Below are 12449 nucleotides of genomic sequence, written 5' to 3'. Positions count from 1 at the left end.
ACATCATTCAAATTTACTCTATTCCTCCCATGCCTCTCACCCTCCTGTATGTTCAGGCCTGATTGCTTAAAATATTTTTCACTCCATTCTTCCATTTCCAATTTGGTTTCCCACTTTTCCTTGTTCCTTCCACCTCTGACATGAACTCAGCTCACCTGGTAGAGACCTTCATCCTGTTTTCTAACATTGACACGAGCAACGCTATCTGGTCCATCCACAGTGACATGAGGTTCCCCGAGAAGTCCACGGCCATCTATGGTGAAAATTAATGGTGTGTCCACAGCACCACCCTGCAGCCCAGACCCCTTAACGCTTGCTAGTCCGGATTCCCCTACATCCACAGTGATGGGTGATCCTGGCACCTACACATGAAAGGACAAGTGATCTTACTATTCTTAAAAAATATATATGAGTTCACTACAAGTCACATCTCACAAGCATAATCTTGAATAATATTTATTATATAAAATTCATCTCTCTCTTCTACTGTTCTTGCAGGGTTAGACTTTGATGAATCTCACTAGGTTTTGTTTTTGCTCACCTCTTCACCCCCATAAAAGATGGTCACTCTGTACTGTCCTGGGGCATCAGGAACCCACTCTACAGCCTCACCTGCTGGCCCGCTCTTCACCTCCAAAGGCATCACCACTTCAGAGGGCGTTATAACCTGTACCTCTAAATCTGCTACACCTGCCTCAGACTTGTCCACTAGAAAGAGACAGGTTTAAAACATAATTTTTAATTATAAGGTACAAGGTTTAAAACATAAATTATAATTATAGGGAACATCACAAATTATCATTAGCCCTAATTTCGAAACAAAAAGAATGTAACTAATCAGTAATGCATCACTTACATTTGAAGAGACATGGTTCACCAACAGCTGTTATTGTTTTGCTGTGATCCAGAATCACCTTTGAAGCATCATATGCAGTGCACTGGAATGGTGAGCCCTTTACATGTTTTGTGGAGCATAACACTTCGATCTTGTAGGTTCCGGGAATATGTGGGGTGTATTCTGCAAGTAAGTTCCCATCTTTCTGCTGGTAACATTTAACCTGGAACAGCCCAGTCTTGAGGTCCAGTGATGAGCACATCGAATTCCTTTGAAGGCTGGCCTAAAGTCTCGATGACAAAGGATGTGGGTTTGTTGACACGTGCCTGGTGCAGGCCAAGGCCCGTGGCAGTTACTGAATTCCCAGTGGCAGGGTTACGCACATTCACCTCAAATGGTCCACCTAAGGCAGAAAGTATTCATATAAAATATATACCAATAAGTAATACTCTTAAATATCAGAATTTCAATTTTTGTGAGAAGCAAGAGAGGACTATTATCAAATAAAAATATGAAAGCAAAAGAGGTTTTGCAACATACCCTGGACAGGGACCCCATTATAACGGATGTCCACCTTATGTGGTATGGGAGCTCTAGGGTAGAAGAGCACCTTGTACAGTCCACCACCCAGGTCCCTGATGGAGTGCTTTACATCCTGACCCACTGCCCGCACACCTACAGACAGTGACCCACGCCCAGCACCTATACACAAACATATACACTTCCATTACATAAAGGCCATTTCTCCTGAGCTATAAGGGGGGCTAGAAAGCAATCTTTGTTTCAAATATCAGGTTAATTCTTTTCCATTGTATATCTATGAAGAACCACACAGTTATTTCCCCTTTAAGTTCCACAAGCCAATTTCAGGAAACTATTGAAAAATCTCAAGAGGAAGTTTAGTACCTGTACCCAAAAAGTGAATCTTTAGCCTTGAGCCATTTCTGTTAAACTGTTAAGTAAAAACAACTTAAGATACATTTCTAAGTTATTTTTAGATGAAAAGCATCCAAATAATAAATATATAACACCATGAATTTGTAAAATGAATCATTTTTGTCCAATGCTGAACAGAAATTCAATAAAAGTTTTGTAAATGACTTCTGTTGGTTATGAGTTTTTTGGCAAGTGTTCCTCATTAAATCATGACATACAAACATGAATATCATTCAACCTGTACCAAAAGATTCTGACTAAAAATGTAATATCTGACAATACCAGTATATATATATATATATATATACCTATGAAAACATGCTTACATCCCTTTCACAGAGGTATTCTTAGAAACCTGCTTAAGAAACACATGAACTGTAACTGATCCATAAGCCAATATTTACTGAATAAATAGCTTTAAACAGTTCATGTAAGTTAATAAACCAAATTAAACTTCCAATAACTGTGGTGTCTTTCCTTTCACATTTTATTATTACAGCAATCTTACTTGGTATCACTGAGCTAATACTTTGATTGTCTTTCCACAGTTTCAACAATTTTTCACTGAAAGCTAATGAATCTTGCCCATGAAATCTGCTGACATATAATATGCATTTTAACATGCAGTTACATGAATTTCTACCATTCCTGCCTTGACAAACACACTCTTAAAGTTATTTCAAACAAATAAACTTCCAAGTGGCCAGTTCAAATATTTGCTGATGAGCAATGCATTAGTATTCAGTGATATATCAAGAGCCACACATAACTCACCTGATGCATCAACCTTGAGGGCGCACTCCTGGCCAGAGAAACAGTCGCCTGTTGGCTGAAGGGATACCCGGCGAGGGTCGGCAGCCTCCACAGTGTAGGGTGTGCCACTGATGGGTGCACCCTGATGTAGTACTGCCACGCTGTATGACCCTACCTGTCCACACAAATATCACTGTCATTATCACCCAGCAACATTGAAAAAGGTTTCCAATTTCATTTACTTTGCAAGGATAATCTTGGTGAAGATGCTGATGTTATCTGTTTCAAAGAAGAGCAGCTATGTTTACTTTAGACAATTTTCTTTTTCAACAAACTGTTAAGACATTTCTTCAGTTTCCAGTAGGCATGCCAAGAACTCCCATGTCTACCAGAAACCTGTTACCCTCCAGGGCCTGCACCCATCTCCCTTCTTTACGATAATGATGACTATGATTTCTATGCGACAATGACTGCGTGAAAAAGGCAGCATTCTGTAACAAAATGCCTGTGCTTCCTCTCGACTGCAATACTGTTCCCTCTGAAATATAATGATTGTGTTCCCTCTCTAACAGTGATTACACTCCCACCCTAAGGCATAGATCACGTTTACTTACTATGACTATGATAGTTTCCTGGGCATGAAAAAGGCATTCCCTATGGCCCTGGCCTCACCTGGTCAGCACGGTACTCAGCACGATGTAGACCACTACGGAGTTTGACCAGCCGAGCTGGGATCTGCCCACCATCAGGACCAGTAACACGGATGTCTAATTCCCCATCAAGGCCTTTGGTGTCCACAGTGAAGGAAGCTGTGTTGCCCGTCACCACCTGTGGCATCAAAGATCAAGGTACATCATCCAATTACTCAAGAGACCATGTGCACAATGCTCTGGTTAGGGATCATGAATGGCACTGGCTGATATCTGTCATCATCTCTCTAACCTCCAAAACTCTCCTCCTTACCTGTTTCAGACCTTCTCCTTTGGCTGTTACCATCTGGCTCTCTTTACGTTGCAGGTGACGAACCTCTCGAGGTTCCAGCTCCCGGACATCACATTTGAAGGGTGATCCTGAGGGAGCAATAGTATGTATCTTGACATAAAAGCCAAGAAAGATGTCTGGTATACAAAAAGTTAAATCTTTTTTTTCAGAGCTTACATGGGTTGATTTTTGCAATACACACGACAGGGACAACTCACCAACAACATCTTCCTCATTGAAAGTTATATTGACGAAGTGTGGGATAGGTTCGTGTGGAGTGAATGTGACATCGTAAAGACCACGTGACCTAGCGGCAACCTCTGCCCTGACGGATGCCTTGGCTGTGGTTACAACCAGCTCCAACGTCCCTTCGCCTGCCTGAGATGCATCCACTGTAAATGTTACTGGCCGGTTCACCTGCAAGAACACAAAGGTTAGTTCTATAAGTTACTTTTGCAAGACTGAAGAGCGTTAGCAAAAACATGAGGTGGAACACAGTTGGGAATATGGTAGGTCAGGGGAGGAGATAAAAGGGTAAAGGATCACAAAATGAAAGTTTTCTGAAAGAGTTTGTAGATATTATGTTAAGTGAATGGTGACAAAGATGCAAAGGTTGATGGAAGACAGATATAACTTGTCAGCAGAAGAGTGACTGAAAGGTGGGATGAGAACAAAAGATGGAACTGTTAAATGAAGGGAGGGGGAGCATACATGTACTCTGTGAAGACTAGGACAACACAGATGTAACAGGTGAGCAGATATGATAACTGGAATATGTCAGTGAAGAGGGGAACAGGCTGACCAACTGAATGGAGAAGAGAGACAGATTGAGCAGGGTAAGTGTAGGAAAAAAGACACAAGGTGAAGGGAAGGAGGAAGACTGGTGTGAGAGATGAGTGTACGAGAGAAGAGTGCAGGAGTGGAGCAGAAATGTAACAAATGTGGGGAACAAGTGAAATGGTTAGAGACACAAGTGAAAAAGAACTATCTATCAATATCTCTGATGCCCATTCCCTTAGGGAATCCCATCAAGGGGGTGGCCACAGCAACAGTCCCCATAACTGCTTAAATCCAGTGATGCTTCTTGACCTTTAGTGCCTCACCTTTAACAGCCCACAGGCAAAGGGCCATCTCTAGCACAGTGCTTTCAGTGGTTCCTGCCTAAGGTTCCTGCCTAATGATCCAATCTAATCTTTCAAAAACACAGGTAGATCCCCTGAGCAACAGGGAACAGGAACAAATGTGTAACACATGAGTGAAGGGAAGGCAGAAACAGCTGTAATATGAGTGAAGAGGAAGGGGGCACAGTTGTAACAAACAAGGGAATGGTAAGGGGACAGAGGTGTAAAAAATATCTAAAGGATGATAGGAATATAAATATGAACAGAGTGGATGTTGGGAACACAGGTGCAAGAAATGAGTAAAGGATAGCAATAAGTAGAGTAGCATGACACAATTGTCAATGGTGAGTAAAGCTGGGGGACAAGTGCAATAAGCGAGTTAAGGAGGTGAAACAGGTGAATGAGTGGGGAAGGGACACATGTGCAAGTTCAGTGGATAAGGAAATACTTCTAACAAGTAAATGGAGAGGGGATTCAAGTAAAATAGGTGACTTGCAGAATGAAAACAAAGGTGTATATGTTAAGCAGAAGATGACACAAGTGTAACATGAGTGAAGAATTGATAACTGTAGGAAAGGGTCATGTGGTTAAGGTTGGTGATATGGTTGGTGCGACTCACCTTGGTATGGTCGAGGCCAGTGACCTGCACTTTGGTGACATCATAAATGTTGCAGGTGAAGGGTGAGCCACCCACACCTTCACCATCCATGATGACATTGATCGTGTGAGGTCCTACCTCCAAAGGCTGGAACTCCGCTGCCAGCTTATTGGGCAGTTCACCTTCCAGCCTGACGGGCACATGCGCTCCCGATGGTGATGTCACCTGCAGAAAGGAAAGGCTGTGATAACCATCATTGGAGTGAGAAGTTCAAGTGGAAACTCACAGCTTAGAAAAAAGTGCATGAATGAGGAAATAACTGTTGATTTGGTGGAATTTGTATAGCACTAGAATCTAATGGTCATTAAGTGCTTTTTAGCAGACCCTAGGAGTCACAGCAGTCAGAGATACACAATGCAGCGATATAAATATACACATTTACTGTAATTTTAACTAGGCATCATAACAAAAAAGGAAAATGCTTCTTTATATACCTAGGTAATATGGTCATAAAAAGACATTAAGGTATCTAATATTTTCAACCACTGGAGGTAAACTTGAAACAATTGCTAAGCCATAGGAGCCCTGACTCACAGAGAGGCGTGGACTGACCTGGACGACACAGTCGGTGACATCAGCACTACGGGGATCAACAGTGATAAGGGCAGGCCGTGCCAGGGAGGACATTTTGAGGCTGGCGCCTGATACCACCACCTGGCTGCTGTCACTTACACGGCACTTGAAAGGTGACCCTGGAAACATATATGGATGGCAAAGGTTAGCCAGGCTACAGTATTAACAGTAACACAGGTACATGGAGGATCTTTACCACAGAGGACAATGAGGCTATCATAAGTCTAGTGTGGGGATGATGTTGTGGGGACTGTGGAGCAAATGTGGTGAGCACTGGGGCAGGTGTTATGGGCAATGTAAGGCTGATGTGGTTGTCATTGTAGGGCATATGCTGTGGACAGGGTGTAGTACATGTTGTGGGTAGTATGAGAGAGATATTGTATACAGTATGGGGTATATGTGGTGGGCAGTGTAACGCAGATGTGGTGGCCAATGTGGAGCACATGCAGGCTGCAAGCAATAGATGTTCTTGCAAGTGTAGGACAGATGGTGATGACAGTATGGGACACATGTGGACAGCATCAGGTATGTTGAGGGGAGTCTGGGGAAATGGGCAGATATTATTCATGGGAGGGAGAGATAACAGGAGACCCGATGGTTTATGGCAAGGTTATCTGATCACCACTAACTGAAAAGTTGAAGAAAAATCAGAGTGGGAAGATGTTGTGGGTGTCATGGACAGTGTAGGGCATGATGTGGGTAGTGTGGGAAGGTTAAACAATGTGGAATGAATTTGACAAGTGTGGAACTGACGTTCCACTAAGTAATTCAGGGCAAGCGTTGTAAGTAATGAGGGGCAGGTATTGTGTGTAGTTTAGGGCAAAATGATGTGGGCAGTGTGAATAAGATGCTGTGGGTTGTGTGGGTTAGATACTATAAGGACAATGATAGGTGATGTGGGTTGTGCATATCAGGTGTTATGAGTAGCACGGGACAAGGGCTGAAGGTAGTACAGGGCAGATTTTTTTGTGTAGTCCTGGGTAGGTGTTGCAGGTAGTGCAGGCAGGTGTTGTGTGTGTAGTGCAGGGTAGATGTTGTGGGTAGTGCAGGCAGGTGTTCTGGGTAGTGCAAGGTAGGCGCTGTGGGTAGTGCAAGGCAGGTACTGTTGGGTAGTACTGAGCAGGTGCTGTGGGTATTCATAGGAAGAGGTTGTAGGTAGTGCAAGGCAGGTGTTGTGGGTGATGCAGCACAGGCACTAAGTAATTCAGGGCAAGGCGTTGTAAGTAATGCGGGGCAGGTATTGTGTGTAGTAAAGGGTAATGTTTTTGAGAAGAGCAGAGCAGGTGCTGAGGGCAGTGCTGGGGAGCAGGATGTAAGTAGTGCAGGGCAGGATTTGTAGGCAGTGTAAGCAAGGTGTTATGGGTATTGTAGGTCAGGTGTTGTGGGTACTGAGGCAGGTGTTCTGGATAATGTAGAGCAGGTGTTATGGGTGAAGCAGTGCAGGTATTGTGGGCAGTGCAAGTGAAGTGTTATAGGTAGTGCAGAGCAGGTGTTATGGGTGGTGCAGAGCAGGTGTTATGGGTGGTGCAGAACAGGTGTTATGGGTAGTGCAGAGCAGGTGTTATGGGTAGTGCAGAGCAGGTGTTATGGGTGGTGTAAAGCAGTTATGTGGGTAGGTCTGGGCAGGAGCTAAGGGTAATGAAGGGCAGGTATTGTGCAGTGGGTGGTGCAGAGGAGGTGCTGTGGGTAGTGCAATGAAGGTGTTGTGGTTGGTGCAGGGAAGGTGGTGTAAACAGCATACAGCAGATACTGTGGGTAAGGCAAGGCAGGTGTTGTTGGAAGTGCAGGGCAGATGTTGTGGGTAAGGGAGGTCAGGTGTTGCTGGAAGTGCAGGGCAGGTGTTGTGGGTAGTGCAGGGCAGGTGTTGTGGGTAGTGCAGGGCAGGTGTTGTGGGTAGTGCAGGGCAGGTGTTGAGGGTAGTGCAGGGCAGGTGTTGAGGGTAATGCAGGGCAGGTGTCGTGGGTGGTGCAGAGCATGGGTTGTGTGGGGCAGACGTTGAGTGGAAAGGCAGGTGTTGTGGACAGTACAGGGCAGGAGCTGTGAGTATTGCAAGGTAGGAATTGTAGGTGGCGCAGTGCAGTTGTGGGTGGTGCTGGGCAGGTGTTGTGGATGGCGATGGGCAGGTGTGGGCAGCTTAGCTCAAGGTGTTGTGGATAGTGTAGGGAAGGTGTTGTGGGTTGTGCAAGGCATTTGTGGCGACTTACGCCAGGCGTTGGCTTTCGGTAGGTCGTACAGGGAAGCGTGGGGCGGGAACTTGGGTGACTTACGCCAGGTGTGGGCCTCCGGAAGGTCGTACGGAGTAGTGTGTGTTGCATGTGTGTGTGTGTGTGTGGGGGGGGGGGGGAGGGGACTGGGGCGACTTACGCCAGCTGTGGGCCTCCGGCAGGTCGCCTATGGACTTCCTGCGGAAAATCAACTTGTGGAGGGTGGAGGTTTTCCTGCATAATGATGGCTGCGGCTGGTTTACTGTAGCGTCGGCAGCAAAGCTCATGTCTTGTGACGGTTATAAAATCTTCAATACACACAAAGTCTTCTGGTTTCACGAGCAAATACAATAACCTCTATCAACGTTTATTAATTTTCAAGTAATTCTCATTCTTGTGGTGAGGCGATCCCATCCGTACACGACCCTTAAACTACTGACTCTGACCTCTGTCGCACCGGAAGGCTAGTTTCACTTAGCGTTACTGAGGACAACTGCGTCACACCAATCAATGCATTTGGCGATCAATCTTTTTTCTCATAATAAACCTCAGGGTCATCTGAAGGTAAAGGAGGTTGAAGTTCACTCTTGCTGATCTTCTATGGCACACTAACTCTCTGGGAAGCACGGGTTGTTTTCATCTGAGAGGGATCTTCTCGATGTAGGGGGCGACCACTTCAGGCGTTCGTGGCTTAACGACACAGCCTTGCACGTCAGTTTGCTGTGAGGCAGCAACGGTCCGGTCCTTTAAGCACCTTATGCTCCCGCGTGATGACTATTTCTACATTCGTCCTCCTCATTCCTCTCTCCAAGTGTTATCAGTGGTATACATAATCATGTGTTACGTTACTACAACGTCACCTACGGGTTACATCACGACGTGTCCATCTGCTACCAATACGTAAGCGTGTATGCGAAACAGAGAACCTACACACTATGTCTTATGACTGATAGCGAAAGTGATAACTTCAGTAACAATAACTATGAAGGCATGAAAAGGAGACTTGCGGCAGCGAACACGCAATGATGAACAGGGCTCGACCTTTAGGTATGGTAACCTTGTCTTTAATATGACCTTTAAAAGTCTGGCTAAAGGTCATGTCATCAAGCACACGAGTCGTCCCGTTGTGTTCATGGTATCAAGTTCCACTGGCAGGAAGTGTGTTGTGGGTCATCAAGAAGCAGCAGGAACCACCTGAGGGTACACGATTTCCTCTGCCCTAACCAGTCAACACGCACATCCACGTAACCGCATCCAAACGACAACGTAAACTTGCGAGCGCTCAATGATGCGACTGCACGACACCAGACTCTGCGATAAAATAATCCGTGAGGACATGTGGGTTAAATAATTGCGAGATAATGTACAGCGGGAGGGTATCTGGTGATGATACTGTACAATAGCCTGGCACGAGGTAACACCACTAACCTGACCACAACTAAACCCACAACTTATCGATAAATACTCTTGCATATCTGTTTATGTTTGCAAGCGAGCTGGCTTGTACGATAGAGCCACGGGCCAGGACAACTGAATGTTCACGTCCCATTGAGATTCGTGGGTAAATGGGTACATGGATCAAACTACACACACACACACGCATATATATATATATATATATATATATATATATATATATATATATATATATATGTATGTATGTGTGTGTGTGTGTGTGTGTGTGTGTGTGTGTGCGTATCCCTTGTATCTTAAGGGGCGTGCTTTGGGCCGCATTAAGGTGGGTCTGCGACGAGATCGAACCAGATACGACCTCGCCCAAGGTGAATTTAATCCCGGCGTAACCAGAAGTACGTGGATTCCGGTAACGCCTGTATATATATATATATATATATATATATATATATATATATATATGACCAGACAGCTTATCCACTAGGGGACAGGTTAGGTAACTTAAACCTATTCAGGCTATAACCATGCACTTTGGTCTACATTTTTCCTTTAAACACGAGCCGAGTTGACAGTTCGCCTTGGTTTGCAAAACAAGGCTACAATCATGTAATGTGCCCTACTCTTAAAAAAAAAATCTCGAGAGCCTCTGTACAGTAGTTCAAGTTAGGCCTTTTCTTACTGGATCATCAAGTGGAATGTTAAAGCTAAGCTCAGGCCGCCACAAGCACCCGTACTCCCATGCCGTTAGCAGAGTAATATTGTTATCTTTCTAGCCAACAAAGATAACAGTCACTCTTCAATGAACTTCACTTCCACTGGGTCAATACATCATCTGGGTTCTCGTTTTTTTTCCTTTTTTTTTTCGGCTGACTCTTTTGTTCTGGATACATTCATCTCTATACATACCTACAGTTCACGTTTAAACTCAAGCAACGCATTACCTCTCTCTTCATTAACGATGACTCTAATGTTTGTCCTCTAATCCATCTCAATACCCACAATAAAGAATAAATATATCTACATCTACATCAAATGAAGTCTTATATAATTTTACATAAACACAACATTCAATATTGTTCCTAATTATTGAGAATTCTAAATATCTTAACGTCAATAGATATCAGTAATAAAATTCTTCAGTGCTGAGTGACCAGATTACTAAATATTTCCTTATTACTGAAAACTTTTATACCTACGAAAATTATCCAAAACAATGAACATGTAATTGTGAAGTTGTGAATATCAAAGTTGACACGGATACCAAATATTCAAACCAAGAGCAGAATCACATCCCGGGTGCCCAGTCATATGAGAACATATAAAATCTAATCAAACATATTTTGAACGCCTATGTATCACTTGGCCGAATACAGAAATATTCCGCCAACGCCTCCCGGCAAGTGCGTTAACGATTAAATGGAATATTCGAACCCCAGTGAATCAGAACAATCTATATGACATCTGCGATAAGGAATACATACTTATACGTCAATATACGGTGCTCACACGTAAGCTATCTCATTAAATCTGGAGAATCCTCTACAGAAAGAACGTCACTGTAACAACAGACAAAACGATCTGTTGCTGAGGCAAACAGCCTCAGAAAATTCTGAAATATATATCGAATATCAACACCAGATGGACAAGTAAGTATATGGAGATCTGCAGCATGCCTGGCGTCTGACTGTAAAACTCGTAGTCTTTTCATTCACTTTAAATCTCATTTACAAACTCATCTGACTTGCTTACTCTTTTCCTTTCAGACTCCTTTGCTATTCTGCCTCAGAAGCAATATCGGTGGAGATGGCTTTTAAAGGAGAATGCGCCTTTCAATCACATTTCTAATATTTGTCTTCTCGCAAACGAGTGAATTTGCATTAAACGGGAGTGGCGATCCAAGACTCCTGCAAGTATACAATAAGAGCAAGACAATGTATACCAGAAGACACATGTGTTCACTTACAAGGTATCAACATTAACCACGTATGGTCACTCACCAGGCACTATCTCTAGTAGATTTGGTCACTCACAATGTATGGCTTGGCCACTCACCGTGTATCGTTCCTTATCTAGATTGTTTGTCACTCATCAGGTTACTGCCTGGCCACTCAGCACGTTATCACCTCTTTAACAAGTATGGTCACTCACTAGGCATAGCCTAGCCACTCAACAAGTCCTGACACTTAAGCACTTTGGGCAGTTCATCAGGCACAAGAGATCCAAACATTCACCAGGTAGGGTCACTTACCAGGGACAGGCAGGCCATTGAATTTAACGGAGAGGGTGTGGACGGCGGCCTCTTTTGGCTTGAAGTTGACGCGGAACCTGGCATGGCCCTCCGACTGCACGTAGTTGGGAACGTTGCGGCCGTTCACAGAGACGATGATCTCCAGGTTACCTGCACCAGCCTGCGATGCGTCGACTGTGGGGCAGCGGTGAGGACAGGCACGGGGTAACACAAGCGGAAATAACACCAGGAAATATACTACAAACAACAATAGAGATCTGCGAGTAATACTCTGAAATGAATCTCATAATCAATTAGCCTTATGGTTCACAGGAAACTTGGCTTCGTGTTACGATGACAGGAATATTTTATAGTAAACAAAGCACTATAACCGTCGAGAACTCACTGGAGAAGTAGACAGGCTTGGCGACGATGCCAGTGGCCACCTCGGTGACCCTGACCTTGGTGGCGTCGTAGGCTTTCACCAGGAAGGGCGACCCGGGCACGAGCATGCCCGCCACCCGCACCTCCACGCTGTGGTCGCCTGCACCAATACACAACACGGAAATAATAAAACATGAACGGAAGTGCACTCGTTACAAACATAATCCATTACATTTCAAAGTGGAAAATTTAAGCTTCACACATCATTTTCTTGTCCGGAGGCGCATGGAATACTAGTTATAAAAATATAACCGCGTCCTACAAGCAATATAAGAATTTTTTGTTTGTCTCCCCGTTTTTTTCC

General features: G+C 44.2%; 1 protein-coding gene across 1 annotated transcript in view; it reads right to left on the bottom strand.

Annotated features, from left to right (window-relative positions):
* The window catches only part of jbug (filamin-type immunoglobulin domains fbug), a 152943-nt gene that overhangs the window by 5890 nt on the left and 134604 nt on the right, over positions 1-12449 (bottom strand). The window contains 13 exon segments of the mRNA XM_071694600.1: positions 156-362; positions 542-708; positions 857-1058; positions 1060-1238; positions 1376-1537; positions 2546-2699; positions 3197-3352; positions 3488-3594; positions 3724-3922; positions 5246-5449; positions 5837-5976; positions 11723-11896; positions 12108-12245. Of these exon segments, the coding sequence (XP_071550701.1) occupies positions 156-362; positions 542-708; positions 857-1058; positions 1060-1238; positions 1376-1537; positions 2546-2699; positions 3197-3352; positions 3488-3594; positions 3724-3922; positions 5246-5449; positions 5837-5976; positions 11723-11896; positions 12108-12245 (2189 nt within the window).

Source organism: Panulirus ornatus, chromosome 57, assembly GCF_036320965.1.
Source record: "Panulirus ornatus isolate Po-2019 chromosome 57, ASM3632096v1, whole genome shotgun sequence".
NCBI lineage: Eukaryota > Metazoa > Arthropoda > Malacostraca > Decapoda > Palinuridae > Panulirus > Panulirus ornatus.
Note: the sequence above shows the minus strand (reverse complement) of the source record. Positions and strands in the feature narration are given on the sequence as shown.